Source organism: Dysidea avara, chromosome 10 (genome assembly GCF_963678975.1).
Source record: "Dysidea avara chromosome 10, odDysAvar1.4, whole genome shotgun sequence".
NCBI classification, from domain to species: Eukaryota; Metazoa; Porifera; class Demospongiae; order Dictyoceratida; family Dysideidae; genus Dysidea; species Dysidea avara.
In genome coordinates this window covers 9,253,205-9,279,491 of record NC_089281.1, presented here as the reverse complement: position 1 = coordinate 9,279,491, position 26,287 = coordinate 9,253,205, and the positions used below count along the sequence as shown (strand labels likewise).

The 26,287-nt window shown below is 38.0% G+C and overlaps 5 protein-coding genes across 5 annotated transcripts; 1 reads left to right on the top strand and 4 right to left on the bottom strand.

Moving 5' to 3' along the window:
• Window positions 1-79: 79 nt before the first annotated feature.
• LOC136236335 (uncharacterized) lies at window positions 80-7,763 on the bottom strand. The gene is made up of 17 exons (XM_066026479.1): window positions 7,533-7,763; window positions 7,307-7,474; window positions 7,137-7,250; window positions 6,955-7,047; window positions 6,532-6,648; window positions 6,342-6,410; window positions 6,212-6,283; window positions 6,059-6,159; window positions 5,858-5,972; window positions 1,961-2,806; window positions 1,106-1,246; window positions 972-1,049; window positions 882-917; window positions 698-824; window positions 502-644; window positions 361-449; window positions 80-304 (listed from the first exon to the last, which is right to left on the bottom strand). Exons 1-17 carry the CDS (start codon window positions 7,656-7,658, stop codon window positions 235-237), a joined length of 2,505 nt encoding a protein of 834 aa, XP_065882551.1. The 5' UTR covers window positions 7,659-7,763; the 3' UTR covers window positions 80-234.
• Window positions 7,751-8,892, top strand: LOC136236340 (radial spoke head protein 9 homolog). The gene is made up of 5 exons (XM_066026483.1): window positions 7,751-8,026; window positions 8,074-8,239; window positions 8,288-8,417; window positions 8,470-8,610; window positions 8,663-8,892. Exons 1-5 carry the CDS (start codon window positions 7,800-7,802, stop codon window positions 8,821-8,823), a joined length of 825 nt encoding a protein of 274 aa, XP_065882555.1. The 5' UTR covers window positions 7,751-7,799; the 3' UTR covers window positions 8,824-8,892.
• Window positions 8,785-10,511, bottom strand: LOC136236342 (uncharacterized). The gene is made up of 4 exons (XM_066026486.1): window positions 10,322-10,511; window positions 9,171-9,329; window positions 9,000-9,127; window positions 8,785-8,935 (listed from the first exon to the last, which is right to left on the bottom strand). The coding sequence occupies exons 1-4, from the start codon at window positions 10,394-10,396 to the stop codon at window positions 8,866-8,868; spliced, it is 432 nt and encodes a 143-aa protein (XP_065882558.1). The 5' UTR covers window positions 10,397-10,511; the 3' UTR covers window positions 8,785-8,865.
• A 407-nt stretch (window positions 10,512-10,918) lies between these two features.
• LOC136268897 (uncharacterized) lies at window positions 10,919-11,884 on the bottom strand. The gene is given in 2 exon segments (XM_066064363.1): window positions 10,919-11,408; window positions 11,410-11,884. Coding segments are annotated over 2 exon segments (684 nt in total). The 5' UTR covers window positions 11,604-11,884.
• A 2,348-nt stretch (window positions 11,885-14,232) lies between these two features.
• Window positions 14,233-20,930, bottom strand: LOC136268919 (sodium/calcium exchanger 3-like). The gene is made up of 9 exons (XM_066064394.1): window positions 20,087-20,930; window positions 18,898-19,386; window positions 17,973-18,170; window positions 17,660-17,921; window positions 17,458-17,605; window positions 15,792-15,988; window positions 15,530-15,711; window positions 14,776-14,962; window positions 14,233-14,721 (listed from the first exon to the last, which is right to left on the bottom strand). The coding sequence occupies exons 1-9, from the start codon at window positions 20,795-20,797 to the stop codon at window positions 14,339-14,341; spliced, it is 2,757 nt and encodes a 918-aa protein (XP_065920466.1). The 5' UTR covers window positions 20,798-20,930; the 3' UTR covers window positions 14,233-14,338.
• Between the last annotated feature and the right edge of the window lie 5,357 nt (window positions 20,931-26,287).

Here is a 26,287-nt window from a genome sequence, read left to right as displayed (position 1 = left end):
TATCAAACTCATTGCAACATGTATACTAATTATAACTTGTACCACATTATTCCTGCAGGCCTGACTGCACAAATCGTCATTATTTTGTTGATTTCAAATCCCAATGTGTTTAATAGAACAGACACGTGCAATGATGGCATAATACAAGTACAAAAAATTCATATTGCAAAATATACATAAAATATCATGGGTAATTCAATTAAAAAAAACTCTTGCAACATTTCAACACCTGTTCTATACATAATGAGGAGGGACGAACTTGCAATCTACATATTTTTGTCTAATATAGCACTTCCTTTCTTCCCTGTTAAAAAAAAAAACAGACTTTTAAAATAGTTTAAAGGATAATGTTGAACTTACTTAGAAGCATCAGCACTTGGCCTTTTAACATCTCCCAAAGAGCCTTCATATTTTGAATTAGACATGCTGTTCCCAATTGACTCCATAAACTGAACACCAAACCAAACAAAAGTAATGATTTTTATTATACTGGGTAATTACCTTGATAGTGTCTTCATCCCACCGATCTAATGTTAATGACCTCACCTTGCTGACATGAACACCAAGACTACGATGCACCCCAGAACATTTTATGCATATAACTATGCCCAAGTTTATGCTGGCCCAGTCTAGGTCTGTTGTATCTGCAATTGGTTAATAGCAACATGTGTTACAATAATTAATAGTAGTGACAAACTTGTGCTGGTGCAATCGGCACAGTGCTGGTTTCCTGGTACAGCCAGTATCCTTTCTCTCGCATCAGTAGCTATATTTTCCATTGAACAACTTGTGCTCCCTTCCGTGCTTGACAATGTGTTTGTATCCTAAAGAAAGTAGGATATGCTACAAATCTGAACTACTAGCCAACTGCATTAGCTTACGTGGTCACTTTTCTTAAGAGCTCTTGCAGTCGCAGACTACAACAACATAACATGGCGTATACAACAAATGTACAGGTTTTATGCACTTACATTCAACGAATCAATCCAAGCTAATGACTCATAGTTAGTTAATGCCTGGAATATGTACTCCATTGTAGGAGTGATGAGCTATCAAGAAGAGAAACAATTGATTATACACTCCTTCCTACATATGTGTAACATACTCGAAAGCAGCAGTTTCGATCTTGTAAATCTGGTGTACTAACTTTGGCAGTACAAATCTGAAGATTGGCCAACTCCACTAGCTGATCGTCTTGTTCACTTTGAGCTAACATATAACCATTGGTACTGTCCACTACACAATACTGTAAGAAAGATACACCCAGTAAAAATAAATGATCAACTACTTATACACACATTACAGGCTATAAAAGATCATCAGTATAATTATGGTGAAACATTGAACGTCTCACCATATAAGGAATTCGGTTAATTGTGCAAGGAATTGTGCATTGTGCAGGAATTCGGTTAATGTATTCATTATTACTATAGTAATAATGAATACATTTCAAACAATTAAGGACAGAACATGATAAGAAATACTTTCTCTTAATCTATAAGCTCAAGTAGCATACACGCAGACATATTCACAAAATACCCAACACACAATTTCAGGAAAACAACTGCAAGTCCACATGGTTGAAAGTCCAACTAGATATGTAGGTGGATTAGGTGCATACATATGGTAAAGCAAACATTACACCCCAGTCAATATTACTGATGTACATCTTATACCAGGTATTGAGTTTCTAAGAGCTATGTACATACGTAACGTGTATGTAGCTCATGGTTTATGTATACACTGTCAATGAAACCTAATCTTAAACTTGAATTTACTGTTTTCCTGAGAGCATGACAGAACAATATAACTGGCCATCAAATATGTATGATAAAAGTTTGATATTAAAATTTTTTAAAAAAAAACAAAAAAAAACAGCCCTTTTTGCTGTTCTTGTGTTTCTCAAATCCTATACTGTGATTACATTCCTTTAAAAACTTCACTGCTACTACTATCTTACCACATTGTTCCATTGTAATTTGGAAGAACTACCAGCAGGCTTTTCTGCCATTGATAAATAACCCCTTCGATGCCATCCAACTGGGGCCTGCTTTTCCACCGACTTCCACTCTAAATCCTCAGCTGTAAGAGAATTTTCCAATTGCTGTTTGGCTATTGGTGTCCCAGGAATTTCCAAGTCAGAAGTACGTTTACTTTCTTGCTGACTTTCCAAAGAGTTCCTGTGAACATCAGTTTTAGAAGAAATGTCCTTTAAACCACCTATATAATTTTTAGCTTTTTTCCAAATTCCCTTTGAAGCAGTTTTCTCTGGAATCGGTGACACTGATGCCTTTATTTTGCTACTACTGCCATTCCCATTAGGACTGCCAACATCGGAATTACTTCTTGCTAAATTTTTCTTTGCAGCACTAGACAATTTCTTTTCCTTGCCTTTCTTCTTAGAAAAGACATTCATAAATGAGCCAGATTTCAAGTTTGAATTCTCATCAGATTCAGGTGATGTACTATGTCCATTTGATACCTGTGTTGAGTTGTTCGCTAAATTGTATGCAACAAGAGACTGAGAACGAGGTCGACTACATCTCTGACGTGTCACGTCATCTGGTGACATTACACGAGGAAAATTCTCTGCAGTGCTATCTGAATCAAGATCCATAGCAGACGAAAGCAAGTTGGGATTAGAGCTGGATCGACGTATGGTACCAATTCGACGACGTACCATTCTATCACCACCAGTAGAATCTGGACTCAGTGGACTATAAGTGGTGCTCCGTTTTCGGATTGGTACCTCACTATCTGATGCATTTTCATTATTTTCTCCTTCCTCTTCAATAACTAGCCAATCCTACAGAATGAAACAATCTCTATGAGTTACAGAATTGTGACTATGTAACTATATTCTCAGAATCACTGTTAAAAGTAGGCAGTCAATAATCTGTTAGTCTACAAGTATAAGGAAAACTGAACAATTAAGTAGGAATCATAGAATTAAAAAAGCCACAAAACAAAAGGAGGTTGCCTATAGTTACACTGAGGTTCAATTCCCACTTCAGCCTAATCCATGGCTGAAGTTTGGGAGCTGTAGTATAGCTATAGGTGACCTCCCTTGTTTCATGGCTTTAATTTCCATGATCCTGCAAAATTTATACTTATTTTTTCAATGTCAAACTTTTAAAAATGAACTGAACGCGTGGCCCGGCAATCAAATACCAAAAAGTAAACTACTAAAAAAACAACGTGGTCATGGATTTACCTTTGTTCTACCACTGGCTTCCTTTGTTGGCTATCATTTGTGATTTTCCTAGTGAGTGGATTGTTTGTGGAGGCACCTCTCCTACTGTTCTTTGTCTGTAATGCTGTAACATACCTGGAAACTAGCTGCATAAGTAGCAAAAAGGCTAACTGATGCCTATAGCCAATCATAACTCAACTATGGTGAATGCTACGATCTTGAGTTTCTGCTGTTTGATGTCAATTAGGCCTGAGACATGCCTACTAATAAAGTTAGCTACATACTTGTCAAAAGCATTTAGAGTCACTCTGAAAATACATTTTTTGCCAAACCAGCCAAGCCATATAAAAGGTGATATTGGTTTGTGAGTTATTGTAAATTTAAACAGCTTCAATGAAGACTAAAAATCCATACAACCACTGGGAATTATACATATCATTGATAAATACTACACATTGTCAACAATTCTTGCTCATTAACCATATCCTGAAAGACATATTCAACACAAAAAATGTGGAAAAACTTCACAGGGCTGTCAACACATTCTCAAGGTAGAGTACAATAAATCTTGATCACTTCATTATGATCATGTCAAGTAGTCAGTAGCTACTTCATTAGGCCATGCACCTTGATATTAAGGTCATGCTTATTGATTCCTATTAATTACCTACTGTGAGCAACATCATCACAGAAGTCCCAGTGATGCACTATTTATTTGGATAAAGTTTAATTTAAACCTATTCTTCTTGAAACCTATGTGTATCTGCTACAATAAGTACAATCCACAAACCGATCACTAGAGCATTACTTAATTTACAACTGTCTAGATTATCTCATAGCATTCAAATGCCTTCACATAAGAAACCACTGGAGGAATTCATGCATTACTGATTTTCTGTTGTCAAATTGACAGTTGAGTAGTCTAAGGTGACTTGTGAAGTGGCTGCCTGCAATATGGCATGGAGACAAGAGCTATGAAAAAAAAAAACTTTTTGTTTCAGCAGACAATATTTCCATATCTCTTAAATACCTGGTATGTAATGATCATACCTGGACTACAGGGATCAAATGCTCATATTCCTATATCGTGGTCAACATATGGTTTTTATATGCATGTGCCTGTGTGTACATGCCACAAGCATGCACCATAGATAATACACCCCTATGGACGTGAAACTAATCAGGTGAGTGCATCTGTTTCTACAGAAAGGCAATGGTCCTATCCTAGTTTCATGTCGCTGTCTTTTTGTTTATTGTTGTACAAGAGAGAAACCCTTTAGTAGTCTGATACATCGCTTGTAAAGGTGATTTCATAAACATTTCCACTGGAAAACACAGGATGGTTTTTGTGTTTGATTCCTGGTGAGCCAATTTTGTCTAACCATTTTCAAACAAATACTCTCTGTTCACTAACTATGTTCTTTTGTTGTAAGGTGTGTACTAAACTTATTATAATCGTTTCGTGATGTTGCAATTTCCATCACCAGAATAACCCAACCAAACATGTTGATACATAGTCTAGTGTGGCACAGACCATATTTTTTGGGCTTATTGCTTTCAGTATAAGCGTCCACACCTAAAAAAATCGGTCTGGCATATTTCTGGCACCAAAGTTGCTCTTAAAGATCCCAGAAAAGTTAGGATAACGACTCAGGTATAATGGATTCACATGCACACATTTGGGTAAGTAGAGATGGCAACGAAGGCTGTTAATGTTGTCAACGAAGGCATACAACGCTTACGGAATAAGAGGGTAAACATTGGCTTCTACTACGCATTCCTACTAGTCTTACTTGTACAGTCGATTGCAGAATTCTTGAAAAAATATGTCATACCATGAGTGTTTCTGTAAGGCTCCTTGTGAGTAAATTTTGTTGTCCTTTGTCACAGATTCAACAGCAATTGAACCAAACTAATTTTTTTTCCTCAGTCTGGCTGATCCGGTGTCATTACAAATAGTTTTCCAGCCCAGGGAATGTTTACGGCACAGGAAGAAAATTTTCAATAATTCTGCAATCGACTGTACAGTGAAGCATTGCTGAGAGACGCCATGAGTTGCACCTGTACTGGTACAGCTTCTTAGAACAACTTTACTGCCGAAAATGTGCCAGATCGAATTCTTTAGGCATGGGTGCTTATACTGAAAACGATAAGGTCTTGTGCCTAAAAATATACGGTCTGTGCCATGTGATACTAGTTGTTACAATAATAATAGATCGGTACACTTTACAATGAATAACGAATGCCTCGCAAAGATTTAAATGCTATTACAAGCTTTTATCATTGAGAGAATGTGTAGACAAACTTGATAGCCATTCACTGGGGGCATGAGACTAGCCTAGGACAGGTGACGCTTATTAGTTTTACATCCATAGGGATGTATATGATCTATGCATGCACATAGCTCATGGACATACACATTTACACGAATACAAGCAAAGAAATATAGAAAATATAAAAAACACACTATGTGGAATTGTACACCATGTGAGAATTTACACCAAAACTTTGTAGCTCTACAATGGGTTGTATCAATATACCTGATACATGGTATGTATCAGTAATGCTATAAATGATAAAGCCAAAAGTACAACCCTCCACATCTACCATGTACGTACAGACCAGGCTTATGATCAAATTAACATGTTCTATATAAAAACTCACCGTAGATGCAGCCCTTTTTAAGTCTCCACTAGCTTTGCTGGCAGAGCCAGCCCCAGGCAACACACGCCAGAAATGTCTAGCAGCTCTATTTCCAGGAGTACCTATATATGCTGCCCTGTAAATTACAAGAACAAAATGGTATACAAAAATTCATTAGAACACAACATCGGCTGTAATATTCATTACTCGGTGTATTCGTACTTTGATGCCATGTCTGAAAAGTTAGCCATGTTATCTTGATAGTCAGCTTGTATCTTCAAGTTAACATAATTCCGTAGCTGGTGATATACTTTCAGTTCATTCTGTGTGCAATATATCGGCATGCATATACACCTCTGTGTGTACTCTACATACTTCAAAATTGTCACGCAATAGCTTAGCTTCGGCAAATTTTTGGTCAATGTATAACTCAATTTCCTTGAGTAGCTATATACAAAAATGCATGCATAGATTATTAGTACATATTATCATCAAGCTCACTTACTTGTGCTGCATAGTTGTGGAATGAAAAAGAAGTCAACATGTGCTCGAGAATACGACGTAGCATTGACATCTGAAAAGGTTGTTATGAAAATCTCAACATTGTGAAATACATACACAAGTTTGAACAAGTACAAACCAACATTACAGAAAATGAAGTCAACAGTTTTTCATAACATGTAGCACAACCATACCATATCACACGAATGGACTTCTCGGAGTTCCATAAGATATTTTGATAATGCCATCTGATATTTCCTCTTTTCATCAAATACCGTCTCTGCCAAAAGTCTCCAAGCAGAGTATTGTTGCTACAAGAAAAAAGACATTAGCAAGCCTAACAAGTCAACCTTCATTTTATAGTCACACATACTAGGCTTGCAATCTCAATGCATAGCATTTTATATATAAAGGTTTCAATGAAACTAGATCCTGATATCCCCCTCTCTTAAAATTAAGTCGGATTACACAACAATACAGCAACTAAGTATCTAGCTCAAGCAAAGAATGGCAATATTCTGAATCTATAAAGTGTACAGTTAAGAAAGTGCTATAAATGGATAAAACAATATGTCAATCCATTGAGCACAATAATCATACACATGTATATTATATACCTCACTCATTTTAGATAAGTGTCTACAGGCACTGAATCTTCCCAAGGCTTTGTTGTATTCTTCTCTACACTGGAGCACATTTTTGTACATATCCTACATGAAAAAGAAGTCATAATTACATCCTTCAACAGCAGAGCACAAACAGAAGTAAACAATGAAATATTTCCACATTTTTTTCGAACCATTATATAATTCAGCTTCTTGGCTAAGTCACCCAGTGGAGCAGCAGTTAACTCTGATACTTGATTCATGAACATTTCACGATAAACTTCAATCTTTTCAAGAATTCCAGCAAACTGCAGGTAAATAAGTGGCAGAATCAATACTAACATGATGCATACCAATACTGCACCTTTTGTACTGGTTCTGATAGAGTTTTCTTTCCAATTTCTGAGTCCTCATGTACTTCAGCCAGTTCCATTAAGTTGGTAACTAATAGAGACGCAGAATTGTAGTGGGCTACCCCATGCTTAGTAAAATCTTGGAGATGGTTAACAATTCCCTGAAGGCTAGATGCCAACTACAGTACAATATCAACCTAAACCTTGTGACACAATTTTAAACGTATTTCTCTTTACTTTCTCTGTCTTGAGAGACCACTTGTTCAACTGTCGCCTGAAATTTGGATCGTCATCTAAAGAAGTGTCGAAAACAGGGAAGTCTTCAAGTAGTTTCGAGTCGCATTGAATATCCGTGGCCATCATGGTTCAGCCACAACATAAATTTGATCTAGTCTTCTTCTTCGCACGGCGCCAGATATTTCAAGATGCCATTAAATCATGGTTTCGTCACGTCACGTGCTAACTAGTGAGTTTATATTACCACGGTAACGCTATAAATCAATCATGGATGCCGAAGGACTGCATGTTACCGTGGAGTATTTGAGCAACAGTGGTGTAATTCTTAGCCCAGAACAGAAAGCGGCACTGCAGATTTCACTTCCTATCCTTCGTAGCGATCACAAGCTGAAAAGAGTGAAATTGTGGGGCAAAGTACAAGGAATTAAGGCGGACTACTTCATCGCACACGGAGTTGGAGAAGATGAATTAAAGGATAGAAAAGCAGTTTATAGGTATTTCATAAACTATTTTAAATGTAATAGTTTCAAAAAATATATAGCCAGGACTGCCTTCTATGGGTATTGTTGCCATTTGCAACTGATGAAATGATATCAAACGCTGCAAAGTTGATGGGTAGGTTTACAGGAGACCCTTCTTTCATTAATGAGTACAAGTACATTCGCAAAACTGGAGATGGTGAGACGATGCAAGAAGAATCAGTCACAGTAAGAACCAAGAAATGATGATGATATTTCATGTTTACACATATGTAGATTGAGATGAAGGAAGAGGACAGGTTAGCTGCTGTGGTTGCATCCATTGATCAGGAGGTTTCTGTAGTCCCTCGTGGAGCATATATAAAAAACCCACTGGGTGGAGTTAGGATGAATAGGTCTTTTGAAGGTACACATTTGCAATGGTTATGTTATGTAACTATGAAGTATATGTTTCTTAGGGCTGTCTATTGCTGAGTGCAAAGACCTCAGCAACTTTCTTCATTTCAGGGAGCCACAGTTAGAAAATAACAAAAACGCTCTTCTCAGTATTGACCAGTCTCTAAATTTCCTAGACAGCATTGAATACGACTTACCAAAAGGTAGGGTGAAACTGATGCCACTATAATTTAAAGCTACTGTGATGTTGCTTAGGCTGTTGGAGTCTTCAATTTGAAAGAGGTAGTGGAATGGTTGTTTTGAGAAGTCTCATTTGGTTCGGTCTAGTAAGCTACCACATACCCAACACAACAAAATATGGTTACTTTTACTGTGGCACTGGTGAAAGGAACAATGATCTTCCATTTATGCTGTAACCAGAAACTGTTGTGTATTTCAAAGTACATATAACATGACCATTATTTGCTACTAGTATCTGAATCAGATGCCTTGAAGACGTCAAGTTCTTTGTATTGTCTTAGTAACTTACTACAGATGGTAAAATAAAAAATACATACCTGGATGCACATGATTTATTTGTCATTTCACTTACTTCTGCTTTGATATCATGTTTTTAGTGGTTCTTACGGTGTCATTTTGCTGGGCGAGTGAACTGTCCAATCCAGGAATTAGGTCCAAGAGGTACTTGCAACGTTGTAATTCTGTACGTAGTTCTAAAAACTACACAACTTTTTGATGCTAGCAACATGTTTTTATATCTTACATTCTGTGCATGCCCTTGTCCATGAGAGGCACTTGTTAGCAGCTGTAGAATACGAGGCATTATATTAAACGCACTCTTGAATTCTTCATTAGTTGGTTCTGCCACTTCTCTTTGTGCCAAAGTACTGTTTGCTGCAGATACCCTAAGTCTATTATGTTCCTGCAAAATTCATACTCACAATAAAAGCATTAGGCCACATAAACTTAATTATTAGTTTCTCATCCCTGCCCGCATCGCTGTTTTTCTTACCTCATCAAGGAGTTATTGCACCACTGGTGGCTAAGGGAGGCCAATTAGCACCTTTTATAGTTGGTACCTAGCTAGAGTAGCCTAACAAAATCGTATTTTGAGTCATTTTAGCTAGCTTATATAATTCAGCTATTCTAGTTAGTAAAAAATAAAATAAAAATCCGTCCTCCCACACTGCTATTTTGAGTACAGGAGGAAGAGAAACTAATAATTATGCACCTATCAAAAATATTATGCCCCACCACCCCCTCCCGGGCAAGGGTGGGGATTTGACTTTCAAAAATCAAATTCCACACATTACGAGTAGTCAAATCCCCACGTAGTGTACTTTGGGAAAGTAGGTTATTCTTGCAGGAGGTGCATAGCTTATAAAGTCAAGCAAGTGCTAAAAATTTTGAGTGGTGAAATGGGGCGATTTTTAAGGTCAAATTGGATTAAATCCCCTACTATTCCCCCATGTACGCCCGGGGAGGGGGGTAGTGGGGCTTAATATTTATGTGGCCTTAGGTGCATACATACAGTGCAACAATACATAGGGCAGCATGGGCACATGTACAACACAAAACTGAGAAATGTAAACCAATCTATTTATTTATTTTCCAAAAATGTGCAGCCTCAGTTTGAGGATTAACACACATATGAAACATGCATACAAAATGTTTTACAATATGATGGGATTACTGATTGGTAGGGGAAAGTAATAATAGTTTCAGTTGGTGCTTAAAAGTTTGTATTGATTGTTGTTGGATTAGGTCAGGTAGGAGTGAATACCAATCATACATACCAGACCCTTTTCTTTCCCCGCCCCCACACAAAAGATAACCTAGCCAGACCCTTTTCTTTCCCCGCCCCCACACAAAAGAAAGAAAAGTATCTGACTACGCAATTATAAATAAACTTACATCTAAACTGTACACGGAAGATTGTTGGTGTTGCTGCTGAACCAACGAAACAGGCACCGGTACGTTAACGTTCATTAGTTGTACTTTAGGCACATCTCATCTAGCGCGTTTAAAAATGCCTACCCTTGTACGTAACAGTTACGTAGCATACTTACAAATCATCTTTTGTAACTTAGCAGTGTATTTCGAAGTTCAGAAATACCAATTAGTATGACGCCGCCCGCCCATTAACAAAAAGTTTACGAAGGTGCGGGCGGCGCCAGACCATACATGTCATCATCAGATCATCAATGATTAACTAGCTCTAATTGAGGGCATGTGTAGCAGATGTCAAAATCTGGCTAGGGAAGAGGGCCTATAAGAGGTTGTACTACAAAATGCTCAATGCAAGAACGGTAGTTGCCGATTGTCAGAGGGTAATTTAATCATTTATGATCATTTAAACCTGTAAAGGTTTTGGGCAGCTTTACTTACTGCATACCAAACAGAAGTTGAAGTATAAAGGGTGTAAAGACCTCAATCAGGTCTGTTCCAAAGAAAGATCACTGCCAAGGAATCACATTGACAGACAGAGATATATTAGATATACATTGACATTCATTTTGGTACAGTAGCAAGTCTGGAATTGATCAAAACGCTTCAAGCACTAGCACTTGGCGTTTCACCATGAAAATCAAATTCAAGTTCCACTCCAGGTTGGAAGATGAGACAATGTGAAGAGCCACAAAAGTGAAATGTCCCTGTCTGTTGATCTTTCTTTACTCTTTGTCCTTCTTTGACAGTTATCTCACAAGAGGATACTTCTTGCATGCCAATGGCAATGAAGCACATCAAGCCTATGTAAGGATTGTCTGCCTCAATGAAAATTATGGCCCTTGTTGCTACTTCTGCAAGGTAGCCTTGTGAAAATTCAGAATCATCAGGGCCACATGTCACAGGAAGTGAATAGTACGTACCATCTTTGATATATGTCTTGACAATTTTACCGTCCACTGGGCTATGCCATCGATGATAGTAGAAGGCACTAAGAAAGCCTTAGTACACAGTACCTCCTACAAATCTGTCTGCAAGTGGGTCATTGGCTAACAAATTTTAAATTATAAGGCTCTCCTTTAATCCAGAATTTGCCATGTTTTGTAACATTTCTTTCAACCCTCAATGGTGCTGCCTCACAAGCATTGACAACAACTTTGTCATCATCTGGACAAGCAACAGGACGAGCATTAGGTCGAAACTGTCGAGTGAAGAAATCATCCCATGAGGCAAATCCATAGTGTGGCATGCTAGGATCACATACAAAATCATCCTCAGTATGGTACACTTTTGGCTCGAATTTTCACTTCACAACTCCCAGTATCTCGCCCTGTATCCTCTGTAGGTTCCGTAAACTCAGTTAAGAATGGGACAACAGCAAGTGGTCCTGTTGCTTGCCCTCTCATTGATTTTTTTTGAGTTTACAGTCTTTTTGTCCAGCACTTTTACCATCTGGTGCTGGGGGTGGTGGCAAGGGGTGCAGGCACTCCGGGAAAAAAAAAAAAAGACAACAGCAAGTCATATTGAATACGTGAGTGGTTTTTTTTCGCGACCGAGAACCTCGAGAAGACCGCCCGAGACCAACACTGACTCTCCTAGCACCTGTGACCGAGCCTGAGACCGAGCCTGAGACCGAGCCTGAGACCGAGCCTGAGACCGAGCCTGAGACCTCTCGCACTCAACTTCCACACCACACACCCGCGGTCGCCTATAGTTTTCTCCTTCGGACACTTTTTACCTATAATGAGCGAGTCATGCATGCCATGAGATATCGAGGTAGATATCATAGTGTAAGAAAGGCAGCCATATACAAGGGGGTGTCGCGCAGGTACGCGCTGTAAGTAGATCTGCGACCGCGGTCAAAGTCTTGACCGGCTGAAAATTTGCTTTGACCTGTGACTAAGAGCCTTTTTCGACCTTTGACCGGTGACTTAGCGACGATATTTCAGCACTTTTCGATTGTGGGTTGGAAGCTTTTACCCTTGACCGTTAAATTGGCACGATTTTGGTGGCCTTTACCTTTAACTTTGACCGCGGTCGCAGACCTACCTACAGTAAGTGCCTGTGTGTCACCCCCTTGCATATAGAACAATAGTTAATTAACACTATAAAGTAGTAAAAAGATAGACCTTTTTAGAATTGTAAATGGTGTGTTGTTGTGTCTGCTCATTGTTGTTATAATCACTGATATAAATATCTCCGAGAATTATCTCTCACTACATTTACGATTGCTAGCTACCATCACAAGAGTTTACGGAACCGTACTCCCCTTACGGATACCTGAATGCATTGCTGACTGTTCTATTGGAGTAATTACGATTTTTCGCACTTAATTGATGCACAACGAAAATTTCACAAGTGATCACATATTCACAGTGTGACACATTAACCTATGGAAAATAAGTTGTTGGCAATATTAAAACACACCTTCATGATTTGTTTTCCTGCTTCTACAGTACTCAGGCAGAAATATACTCTAACAGAGCAGTCAAATATAACATTCAATTTTAAAATGGGCATTGAAGAATAATAAATGTCTGAAGATGACTCAAATAATTTTGTAGCTAAATCTTGAGTTTTTCATTGCTGGCAACTAAAAATTTAGATATCTATGTATTTGGATCAATGCAACACCTGACCTGTCAATTGACATTTTGGACTATTAAAACTAGTCCTGGGCGTAGAAACCTGGCTGGATAGCCCCCCTTGTGATTTTCCGATTGTAAATTCAAAAAGATCGAAATACTCTAATAGAGCAACCAGTTACTCTAATAAAGCAGTCACAGTATTCAGAGAAGCTGTGTAGCAAACTATGAAGTTGTGAATAAGGATTTTTATAAGTGGAGGGCAGCCATTCTTAGCAGGTGTGACCTTTTTTTTTGCTTTTCAACACAAAACTATAGCTAGAGCCCCCCAATCTAAAAATATCTTGCTACGCCTATGCTGGATACCACCTTGGATACGCCCCTGTCCATATACTTATAATCAATCAATTATAATATTCATATTCTACTTGACCAAACGAAATTTGTCTGGTCAGCTTTAGGGACCCGCCGATTATGCTGGCATAATTATGAGCATAATAGGTGTCTGAAAGCATTGAGCATAATGCTAGCATAATAGGTAGAATATTTGTGTAATAGTATGAATTCTTGCTTATCAAAATAATCGATATACTCTAATAGAACAGTCAATAACTCTAATAGAACAATCACATAACTGACTGTTCTATTAGAGTATATCGATCTTTTCTGTGATATGCATTTTGACAAGTAAGTTTGTGCTTCAGCCACTTATTATTTATCCATAAATTGGAAATTATTAGCAGAGCATGAGAACTGAGGCATAAATAATTGGGCATAATTTGAGCATAATGGGTAAGTATTGAGCTTAAATTTAAGCATAATAGGTAAATTTTTGAGCAGTGCAGCATAGCATAATAGGTTAAATTATGAGCATAATCGGTGGGTCCCTAGTCAGCTTACAGTGGCCAGCACCGAAGGTTTAGCAGTTGAAGTTTATATAAACACATGTGGAGCCTTGTGAAAGATGGTTTGCAGAGATTTATGATGCACAGTGGAATGCAAAAATGTTAATGTATCATTTTATGTTATGTGATCTTTTCATTGCGCCAGTACCAGAAGGGACACAACTCTTGTGAAGCACAATAGCTGGGAAAAACATGTTTGGAATGTTCTTCAAAATAAAATTCTGTGTAACTGAATAAACCAAACTCAAACAAGTGAACAATATGAACATCGATATATCTCCCTTCTCCTGCACACACCTATATTCACACATGTACATGCACCCATGCATGTACACACGTGCATGTGCACACACAAACACACACACACACTTGCATGTTATCATATAAATAAATATAAACACATCTCTTTTAATAACTCAGTACCATATATTCTACAAATGTTCTAATTTGAAATGTACCAAAATAGCTATACATTATCCACACAGTGTTGCACACTAAAATGACTCAATGTGGCCGTAGGAAACTAGGGATGATAAAATGATGTAAACAACCCATAGAAGTACAAAGAAACTGGCTGTTATGATTTTGTAAATCAGTGGACCTCCGAGCTCTCCTTTAACTTGAGGCATATATCTTCTGACCATCATAACGATAATACAGAGCACGGCAAACACACAGAAAATCACAACAGAAAAACCCAGTGATTCTCCACCAGCTACTTCAAAAGTGTCACCCTTGGCAGCATGGTAGATGCTAGCTACCAACCAGGCCAGTCCAAGGCCTAGAAACACATTAACGGAATTACTTCCTGTCACATTCCCCAGTGATCCATCAGCATACTTGTCCTGTACAGCAGCTGTTTTACTAGCAAACGCATCTAAAAAGAAGATAAAGATATGTTATATACACCAGTACACCAGAAGCAACACACCTGGAAGACTAGTTCCTAAAGCAACAAATGTTATGGCAGTAACATCAGCATTAAGTCCAGCAGAACATCCAAATGCGTTAGCAAGATCACCAATCAATGCTGTCAGTATCCCAATGAACACAATGGCAACTACAAAAGTTGCCCATCCACCCAGTATGTTGGTAGGAGGCACCAAAGCAAACAGCAACTGTTAGATAAAAACACACCCATAAAATACCAATCTAGTCTTATGCTCAGACTGCTTTTCCCTTTTGTGTGATGGTGGGGAAAAAATACTTCCACAAGTGGTCTGGGCATGTAGACACAAATTATAGGACACTATTGCTTAACACAGTTAACTTGGTTTAGCTGGTTGAGGCGTAGCCATATAATTTGGTATATGAGGCGGGTAAGTCTGTACTTTACTCTAGTATTGTACCGATGCATCTTGGTCTACATGGTGTCGGAATATTCATATCTAAGTCTAAAACAGATGCATGCAGTATCTCTTTATCAATTTCAAGCTCAATGTCTTTTACCATCTTGGTTGCCTCAACAGTATAATAATAGAAATATGTATGGTTTTGAATGTGTAAATGGAACGACACACACCACAGATAAACAAAACATTAATAATCAAGGCTTGCACGTCATTAGAAGTATAGATGTACATGTTAAGAACTTTGTATGTATGTATGTATGTATGTACATGCACATGTATGCATACATATAAAGCAAAGTGATGTTGCATGCACAGTATGAGAGAAGTCATTACCTTCCATGGAAATGTTGCAAAATGCAATACATAGTCCAACACTGTTGGATCAGACCTAGTATCAAGTGATTCTGCTTCACTCCAGTCTGGCTTGCCATTGACATAGAAACAGTCTATGAACTGGTCAGCCCAGCTGCTACTACCGACTTTCAAACGCAGTGTAGCCATCTGGATAACAGCATCTATTCAAGTAAATGAGTCAATTATGTACAGTACGGTCTTGCTAGTGTATACGTATCTTACTATTGCATGTTTTACATACCTACATCACTCTTAAACTCATGGTCTTCTTTAATGATCACTGTAGTTTTGCAACAATTACCAAGAATAGCTGTAGGATTAGGACCATTTGAGGAACCTATTGTCACATCACCCTCCTGTGGTTTTCCCAACAATACATAAAATTCCTCATCTCTTTCATACTCTTCATCATCAATTATGTGAATCTTAATTTCTTTTCTATAACAATATAATATTATTATATTAGCAACCATAGAGCTGTATATTACATCACACAATACAGAACTATGCACCATACTTGGTCATAACAACCTTTTAGTGATGACATGGAGAGATTGATTACTAGCAAAACTTGCTTGTACAAATGAAATCTAGACCAACGCAGCCCAGGCCAACTATAGAAATGGGTGTAAAATATAAAATTCAGTAAAGTTGTTCTAGCTATATACTGTTATCAACTTTTACAATCTACGGCATGTAGTAGGCTGAATATGGTTTACAGAAACTTGGTACCAGCTGCCATTGTGAAGTACATGCTATCAGCCTTTGGTGGTTCATAATTTATAAGCTACTGATGTTATGCAGTCTATATGATTGCTCTATTAGGGTTTAAAGGCTGGTATATGTGTGAATACCAAGCATGCTTGCAAAAAACAACAAACTGAGAGCTTGTGGTTTATGATATGCTGTCACTAGAGAAATGAGAAACATGTATATAGCTAAATCTATTATGATCACAAAATTGCTGAGGAGCCAAATTATCATTACATTGTTTTTATTATTATTACGGCTTTACAGTGCTAGCACTGAAGGTGACAGTAACTTGTGCTGCAGGCTTTAAGATTACCTAACCTAACCCAGCAAAAACAATCCTGCAGGATGTGCTGCAGGATTCCTACAGGATTTGCAAGAATATGATCGGTTTTTCTTGAAAGCATAAAGCTCTTGCAAGATTCTTGGAAATTCTTGCAGGAATTTATAAGACTCTTGTAAAATCCTGCAAGAAATGACTGGTTTCTCTTGCAAGATCTTGCAAACTTTCTTGCAGTTTGACGCTATATAGTAATGCAAAACTGAACACAAAATACTCTAATAGAGCAGTCATTATAATTACATTACAATTTGATCACAAAATACTCTAATAGAACCATCACCATTCTCCTAACACTAAAATTAATATACTCTAATAGCACACTTGGTAAAGATGCATGCATGGTCCCCTAAGGAGACTAACAGTGATAAAACTGTATGTAGTACTTCCAATAAAACATTTTGCTGGCGAGAAGTCAATGTGTCTAGTAAAAGTTCCAGATTACAGATATTGTGGTTCCTTTGGCGTATGCTTAGACTGAATGTTATCGGAGGACCAAGTCACCACTGGGTATGGGGTAATATTCTACATTCAGCAATATTTAGCATTGAGATACTGACAGTCTGCATTTACAGACCTTCCTGTGGGAATAGCAATGCAAAATGGCAGAAACTCTAACCACACTCATCTCCACAAAATGAAACTACGCTGCCAACCAAACACAGCCACTAGAGCATCAAAAATGTTCAACTACGTTAACTAGTAATATAAAAGTTAATAACCAAAATAGTTATGTTAAACTTCTAGCTATACACAAAAATACACCTGAATTAAACACTTATGACTTCCTGTAATGTTGAATGTAAACAATATATACCTGCTCTCTCCATCCTCAAACTGAAGAATTTCATCAATGTCATCATAATCATCTCCACCACCTTTAGCAGTGCCTGGTTTAGTTGCTATGGGTATGGATACATGGCCCCTAGCACCCATCTCCCGTATAACAGTCACAATACAATGTCCTAAGGATTGAGATATTTTTAAGGTATGAGATACTATCTAGAAAAATCACTGACCTTCAGTTTCTTGAACTTCATATTTGTCATGTTCAAACACAAATTGTCCATGGTGGTCATCATCCAATATAGTCACCATGCAAACATCGTACTCTGGTCTCAGTACGGCAGTTGGTGCACTCAACCCTTCCTCTGGTGATGTAACTGTTACATCACGTAATTTTACAAGGAACCTTTCAGTGTCCTCAAAAACATCATCATCAATCACTTCAATAGAGATCATTTTTTCTGACTCTCCGGCATCAAAAAGCAACACACCATTCTGTAGTATATCAAACTATTTCAGTGCATTTCACATCATGATGACTCATACTTCAACTGGTTTGTAGTCATCTCCAGCCTTAGCTTCTTTATCTTCAGTATAATAGTGTACCTGTAGCTTACACAGAGTGGTCCCATCTCGTCTGACCTTCAATGTTACGCTGCCAGCATTTTCCATTACTGATACAGATGTGTCAACAAATCCAACACTAAGTGGAATTTCATCTTCTTCAATTGATGTTGTGCTTAGCTAACAGCAGTTCAAAAATCATTACACAGTATAATTTTATGCACACATTACATACATACATACATACATACATACATACATACATACATACATACATACATACATACATACATACATACATACATACATACATACATGCATGCAGACAATTAGCAGCTTGCTAGAAGGTACAAGGGTGCTTACCACAGAAAACAAATACCCATATGCATAGAAAATCTTGTGGTGTATAAAATTTTGTGGTTTTTGTAGTATGAACCTGATCCACAAAAATTAATCCACATGAAACTGATGGTTTTCTTTTTAAGTATCTGCGATTAGTTTCTACCTCTGATCCCAACAAGCAAGATTCCTCTGTGGTGTGAAGTATGGTTTGTTTCCTCACTATCCATCATGAGACCATGTGTTGCTTAAACGATTGGTTCTAATTATCATTCACATCGTGTCCAGTCTGACAATCATAGTGTTAGCGTTGAGGTGATAACACTACTCATCCACAATCTTTTTACCCATGAAATTTAATACATGTGAAAATTTCACAAACCACGAAATGGCCTGGTAAAGTGATTTGTGAAAAAAATTTGCCTACCCAGATTGTCAATCACTTTAGTGGTAAACTTGAATTATAGATTGCCAGATCATTTTAGAAACAATGTAACAAAACGCATTGGAGTATAATTAGCATACATAACAAGCATTGATAATAGATCTTATATTAGAGCTATCATACCTTCTCTTCATCAACCTTTGGTTTCACTGGAAGAACACCACGACTTCCTGTTAACCTTCGGATGGCATTGATACGATGGAAGGCCCTTGACTTTGGCATACTCTCCACCATCTCATATGCAGCAAGTTTTCTGGTTGTGCTTTTATCAGCTCTCTTTAGTGTAGCGTTATGTGATTTCAAAGCTGCAGATGCCATAGAAATATCACCCTTTCGCTTTAGCTTTCTAAGAATAGCTTGTCTTTCATTATCATCTCCATAGTTAATGACAATATTATCCTCTGTGCCTTCTTCAAAACCACTGGTAAAGTGTACTCCTTCTCTTTCTTTAACATTTTCAGCCACTACCACACGACGCTGGTTAAAATGATATTTTCGCCATTTACTAATAAAAAACTTGCGATCAGTAAAGAATGCCAGTATAATCAAGGCAGGAAAGAATGCAAATGTTATAACGGCTTCCCAAACTTCAATCTCATCCTTTGAGGTTCCCTGTAAAATGGGATAGTGGTTAGCAATGTATCTTATGAAAGCCGCAACACAAAAAATAATATTAATAATATTTTTAATATTCAGGGGCAGGTGAGAGGTGAAGCACTCCACTCGCTATACACTAGCTACAGGTGTAATTAACTGAAAGAGAGGACTAGTTTATGATAGATGGCCAAAATAACTTGGCTTAAAACTGAAGCTGTGATATTCTCTAATAGAACAGTCAATTACTCCATTATAACATTCAACTTAAAACTGTATGGAAAATAGACCAGTGAATGGGCTCATTTCTTCTGGTCTCCTTTATATCACCATTGTGCATGTCAAAAATCCAAAGTTGAAATCATAGCCCTTTATTGACATACACTTTTGCCTTGTTGATATTTCAGTTTTAGCTACAAACTTGATGTTTGGGTTGAAACACTACTATATCTGTAGCTAAATAACTATGGCCTCTAGTTAACTTTAAAAGCATATATAAAAGGTTAACAAAGCTATAACATCTCCACACTAATCAAGCTCCACAAATTTTCTCTTACATGTCTTACTGTGGTAACTATAGAACTTCAGGACAACAATATGACAACTATATATTATGAGAGATATACTAATGCAAGAATTGATTTTAGTACTTTCTTGTGAAATCCTAAATCTGCCCCTGAATGCATACAATTTACCAACACTATACATAATGCCCTACCCGGACAATGATGAAAAGCCAGACATAGGCAAAAATTGATGTGGCTGCTGTAAGGAAAAACACTGGGAGCTCACGAATTCTACGTGTTTCTGAGCTAGGCACAACTACTACACATATAGCAAATATCACAAACATGTTGAATGCTGCTGAGCCCACTATGGTTGATGGTCCAAGCTCGCCACCTTGGAAATTGTTGCCAACAATCTCAATTATAGACAGTAGGATTTCTGGTGCAGATGAACCGAGTGCCATCAACGTTAAATTAGCTACAGTCTCATTCCAAATCAAAACCTTGAACTTCTGTTCGACACCATCTACTACAGTTGTCACAACCCTTTTCTGTGATGTAATGACCTCAATTGCAGCCATGAACCGATCTGCTATTATAGACACTCCCAGAAAGCAGTAAAACAAGCAGATAAGGTATAGGATGGATCTTCCAGCTGCTTCTCCACCAGGAATATCATAGCAATAGTTTCTCTCTTCTCCACCCCATACTGGCAGAATAATACCATTAGAACAGTCACATTCGTAATCCTCACATATTTGGTAAAGAGAAACAAATTCGCTCTCATCTATACTTCCATCGCCTACCATCAAATCGAATTCGCTGTAGGTGGCATTTCTTGTGCCGTTACCTATGACTTGGTTACAGACTTCTTCTAAACGGTCCTCTGAACGGAAAACTGCTTCCACGTCGATCTCCATCATGTATTTGAACAACTATATAGTTAATCCTCTGCAATAACCTTCGTATTTCAACGAACTAGGTAGATGCAATAACCTTCGTATTTCAACGAACTAGGTAGAATTGACCTATACATGGGCGTCAATCCTTAACGACCTGGGCGTCAATCCTTAACGACCTGGGCGTCAACCTAAAACTCCAAGCTGTTCTATGGCGCCGGCTAGTCTGGCGCGGCCGCCCCTTCGCATAAAGAGGAAGGGTCTGGCATTACAAATTTGTAGCGTTGGAATGTAATTAAACAATGACATCGATGACATCACAACGTAAAATATCCAGATTACAAGCACTTTTTAAAATTATACATCAAGATTATTCACTGTCAATTCCTCCTCATTTTATTTCAATGACAAGATCCACCAGACTATATCACCCACATCGTTTTATTCTACCAAATTCATCTACCTATTCATACCAACAGAGCTTTTTCTCCAGATCAGTTAAGGATTGGAACAACTTACCATCTTCCATCATTGAGAGCAACAATATTGACTCCTTTTTAGCGGAACTGCAAACATTGTATGGAACTCAATAACTGTAATCTTTGTAACTACGTAGCTAATTTCACTGAGCATATCAGCTGTGTTGTCTGCTCAGTAACAATAATAATAATAACAACAATGGCAACAAGAATAACATGTCTGACGACCATACAAAGTAAGCAGATCTCAGTTACACCGTATAGACGACTACCAGCAGCCTCAATCATTATTTCATCTTCATGAAACTTTGCGATAATCTCTTTCACTTATTTGTATTTGTATTTTAAGGATAAAGGCTTATGTCTGTACATCCATAAACAAAATTAATAATTATTATGTACTTAGCTATTCTAATTACTATACAAAATCAAATAAGCAATTACTGTAGTGTCTGTCCAGCAGTGTTTTAAAATCATTGACAGAGGGAGAATCAACAATAGATTGGGGTAATGAATTCCAGTCATTGATTACTCTGTTACTATAAAAATTAGATCTTGTATACGAGTTAGTGTGATGTTTGAATAATTTCCTTGTGTGACCTCTTGTTACAGTAGAAGTGGATGGGGTAAATAAATGATTTTCTATATCATAAATGCCTTTGAGAATTTGGTTCAAATCACCCCTTCATTACGTAATTCCATAGTATCTATGGTAACTTCTAAACAAACGTCACAAAAATTACCAACACCGCGATCTGATTGCTGTTACCTGTTTTCGGTAACAGGCTACAAATTTTGTATGCTAGAGTGACCAGACCCTTCCTCTTTATGCGAAGGGGCGGCCGCGCTAGACTAGGCGCTGTGCCCCATTGGCGCCCGCCGCCTTTTAGGAATTACAGGCGCGGGGGCAGATTATAATCATCTGAGGTGTGCTGTGCTGTAAGCTACGCTGTAACCGTTCAGCTATGCTGTAACCCTCACCAATTTGTTTCAGCCCTTACGATGATCTCTGATTTTAGTAGCTGCAAAAAGAATATTGTTGTGCCATCTGGGACCCACACCACCAAAATGACATTTCTAAACTTGAAATGATTCAACATCGAGCTGCTCGTTTCGTCTTAAATAAGCCTTGGAACAGACACCACCGTGACAGTATCACAGACATGTTAAATGAACTAAATTGGCCATCTTTACAAGAACGCAGAAAGCAAGCACGCCTCATCCTATTGTACAAGATAGTTAATCATTTATTATTGGTCCCAAATCGCTGTCTGCCATCATTAAATCAAACTGCTACCAGAGCCCATCATGATCAGAAATTTAATCATATACAGTCTTCAGTAAACACGTATCTCTATTCATTCCTACCCAGAACTATTCCCCATTGGAACGATCTATGTATCCCTAATCTATCTACCATTGATCTTGAAACATTTAAACAATCAACTACTCCTACTTTGTAACTGTAACTTAGCACTTATTGTATTTATTGTAACTTAGCCCTCACTGTAATTTAGTAAGGTAAATGCGGGTATTTCCGGACAGCGCACAATTCCGGACACTTTATGTATAGCACCCAAGAATGAATCAACTAGAACACACTTTTCGATTTTTATAATCCCTATAAGAATAGCTATTCACACCAGAAATTTCAAGGCAATCCGTTGTTTCGTTCCTGGGCTAGCTTGGTAAAGGTGCCAAAGTGTCCGGAATTGTGCGCTGTCCGGAAATACCCGCATTTACCTTATTCATTGTAATTCTAGCACTTATTGTAACTTAGTACTAATCATTATTGTAACCTAAATTATAGGCACTTATGTTATTGTAACTTAAACTAGGCACTTATGTGTACGTACCTTGTACATTAGCGTAAAAACCCTGTTGGGTGTTTGCTAATCAATAAATAAATTTAAAAAAAATAATAATAATAAAAGGACTGCAAGTATGCAGCTTATTTGTGACACGAGCAGTCGAAACGCAACCGTCAAAAAATGGGCATTTTTAGTTGCAGCGCAATTATTACGTAATGTGAAAAATGGCGATTTCGAAGTGCCACGTGGATGCGAGACTTAGCGTTTGTTTGAAGAGATGCAGTGGTGTTTTTGCTAAAAATGTCTTTGAGAATACATGGCGAAGACAGCTGTTTAGTTCGTTAATCATTGGAACTCACGAGTTGGAAGTATTTGTCTATGAAAAAGTTGACGTTCTTTAACTGCCCCGAACTTTTATCCACCTTTGAAAACTGATGAGGAGTGCACAAAATCTGACTTTACGGATTTTGAAAGGTTTGTATGGCCTACTTGTATAAGCAATATAAAAGTATGTGCTTTTGTGAAACAAATTGTACCACGTGCAAACTGATAGAGTGTAGTATGAGACCTCATTAACTTACACAAAAACTGATACATAAAATATTGTTAAACAATGTAGTATTCATAAGTAGTATCATAAAAGTCATCTTCAGTTATAATCTCTTCTTCTATTGGCTCTAATACTACTTCAAGTTCATCACAGCTGGTTCCTTCAAAATCAATCTCTTCATCTTCACTGCTGCTACTCTCACATTCATCAGTGTTCATACAACTTTGGCATAGGCACCCTGGACCACACTTTCTTTGTTTCCTTCTGCATCCACATTTCATAGTATTGCAGCCACTTTTACAGCTGCAACCTTTCAGCAAAAATTCTATGTTATCCCTTATTTTCTGTTGCGTATCAGGGGATTCCCATTCAATGGTGTAGTTTCCATCAGTCAGTTTCCAACCATAGTCATTTGGGGGTGGTAGTGATCCGTAAATGTCTGGCTTACTAGATTGCTGCCACATTTGACTAATCCAGCATGATCGTAGCCAGTGCTGCCAAAGAGATGTCACAGTGGGTACTCTTTCCTCTTCATGGATGATTCTGGTACCAACTACTTCTCTAATTTGGTTTAGCCATAGCCGGTGCCTCTCTTCAGTTTGTAACAATGGATCTATGGAGTTATAAAGGTGGATGGGGGTTTTATGTCCTTTAGCTGCTTCAAATGTTTTTAAATGCTTTCTAAAATACAATGAATAACAAAGGCTAAAAATCCTTGTTCTTTGTTATGTGGTGATGTATCATGTAAACAACCAGGCATGTTTTGTCCACAGATAAATGATGCATACTGAAAGAAACAATTGAGTACTGTAGCCTTGCCTATGGACCTGAAGTAGGAGATGTAATCACATCCTGAGCAAATAAATAAAGTTTGCAATACCAAGCCCAGGTCATTCTGCCGCATACTCCTTAAATCAAAGTCTTTCAACATTGCTGTTTGTAAGTTATTGATGTTGATGTACTTGTTGCTGTCAGAGTGTGGAACATTAATTTGTACTATGTATGTAGTTGTAGGATGTTGCTTCACGAAACTTAATCCAATGTTGTAGACATCAGTATCTGGGGAATAGATGAGAACACTGCTAGCTTGTGACTGCACAGCATGGCGCCACATTCTGGTGTCAGCTTCTTGTGCAGTTGAGTAGTACTCCTCAAGTTGCTCTGCAACAAGTTCACCGGGGCTTAACAACCATGCAGTGTTCTCACCTAAACCCGAGAAACACCCAGCTAGAATCAGTCGTTGTTTAGATGTTAGGAGATAGCGTCCCTTCTGAAGTAGAGCTAGCCCAACAGCTTCAACTAATAATCGCTTGCACTGTTGACACTGTAAACACTCCTGCCACTTGTTTGGTACTTGAGCGTCAGGACCAAAAGAGCCATGTTGATGGTCAGTGTTGCTGTTTGAGTACCGTCTTGCCTGCTCAAACTGTTTGGGGTTAAACGCTTGCACATTAGGTTTGTCAAATATTAAATGAACCTCTGATGTACCAGCCTTAAAGTGTTGTAGAATGAACTGATTAAAAAGAAAGACTGTATATTCAGAGAAAGTCTTAGTTTGGCGAAGTGGTCTTGTGTTTAGTATAAACATGGCATCGATAATAGCAATGTGAGGTATAAATGGCAAGTGTGAAACTAGGATGGGAGCATCAGCTGACTGATACCGGCTAGCCAGCTTAGTGGTCCAAGTGCTCTTATTACCTTTGTGAGGATTACCTTGCTCATCCGCTAGTGCCCGTGGCCATTCTGAATATTGTACTTCTGATGGGCTCCCAAGCTTATGATAGTTGGACCAAACTAAATGGCGTCGTAAACATGTGATTAGATGTTTATCATCTCTCTCCTTGGCTGTGCCCTTAGGTTTAACTGTTTTTTTCGTTGCCATAGTCAACAGTTTATGTTGTCTTAGAGTGGGCTTTGTTGTGGTTGGATACTGCAACATGTGGTACTTGACGTAATCCTGAAATGCTTGCTCTCCAATCTGACGAAACGAAAGCATATCACATGCTTGTTCATTGGTGGCTACTTGTCCAGTGAATACATTTAAAAGCTCTCTATTCTTAGGCTGTACACAAAACAACTGATTTTCTGAAGCAACACTGCAAAGCTGTTTGATGTTTTGTTCATATTTGCATGCCTGAGGAGAATCATCAAGGATGTTATTATTTGACTCTTTGTGGTGTTCGAAACGTTCTGGGAACAATTCTTGAATAAGATTTTTGTGTACTTTAATTCGATCATTTAAAAACAATGTGGTTTTCTGCAGGTAAGGTTTAGTAGGGCGAGCTATGGCAGTCTTTAAATCTTTATTAATGCACATTTCATGTGCCTCATCGAGGGCTACAACTCGCCAATGTTGCTGAGTTAGCTTGACAGTAAATGCTCCTCTTTCCAAGCAATTCAAAAGCACTGGTGGGTAGTGTTGAATCTCACCAAGATGGTGGGGCAATATTCTGGCATAATATTCCCTGTCAAATGCTGCAAACATGGGAGCCATTAGCTTTAAACTGGTTATGCGTAACTCCCAATTGCTACTCCTTATGGCTAAATACAGAGCAAAGTAACAAAAACAGTCGGTAAAAACAAACTGGGCCCAAAACTTCCATGTTTTGTCATTTTCACCCATCTGTTTCACAAACTTCTTGAAGTCTTCTCCACTGTTGCTGTCCTTCACCAG

Bases quoted from the DNA above. Each gene is read 5' to 3' on its own strand.
- LOC136268919 (XM_066064394.1), bottom strand. From the start codon at position 20,797: ATGATGGAGATCGACGTGGAAGCAGTTTTCCGTTCAGAGGACCGTTTA. The intron at 15,989-17,457 runs GTATATATTGTT...ATATTGTTATAG, and splicing joins TTTGAGGATGGAGAGAGCAG to AAAAGAAATTAAGATTCACA. The intron at 14,722-14,775 runs GTGTGTTGCTTC...TCTTCTTTTTAG, and splicing joins TTTAGGAACTAGTCTTCCAG to ATGCGTTTGCTAGTAAAACA.
- LOC136236335 (XM_066026479.1), bottom strand. From the start codon at position 7,658: ATGATGGCCACGGATATTCAATGCGACTCGAAACTACTTGAAGACTTC. The intron at 7,251-7,306 runs GTGCAGTATTGG...ATTTACCTGCAG, and splicing joins TATCAGAACCAGTACAAAAG to TTTGCTGGAATTCTTGAAAA. The intron at 305-360 runs GTAAGTTCAACA...TTTTTTTAACAG, and splicing joins CCAAGTGCTGATGCTTCTAA to GGAAGAAAGGAAGTGCTATA.
- LOC136236342 (XM_066026486.1), bottom strand. From the start codon at position 10,396: ATGAACGTTAACGTACCGGTGCCTGTTTCGTTGGTTCAGCAGCAACAC. The intron at 9,128-9,170 runs GTAAGATATAAA...AAAGTTGTGTAG, and splicing joins GACAAGGGCATGCACAGAAT to TTTTTAGAACTACGTACAGA. The intron at 8,936-8,999 runs GTAAGTGAAATG...TACCATCTGTAG, and splicing joins AACATGATATCAAAGCAGAA to TAAGTTACTAAGACAATACA.
- LOC136236340 (XM_066026483.1), top strand. From the start codon at position 7,800: ATGGATGCCGAAGGACTGCATGTTACCGTGGAGTATTTGAGCAACAGT. The intron at 8,027-8,073 runs GTATTTCATAAA...AAAAATATATAG, and splicing joins GATAGAAAAGCAGTTTATAG to CCAGGACTGCCTTCTATGGG. The intron at 8,611-8,662 runs GTAGGGTGAAAC...GATGTTGCTTAG, and splicing joins TGAATACGACTTACCAAAAG to GCTGTTGGAGTCTTCAATTT.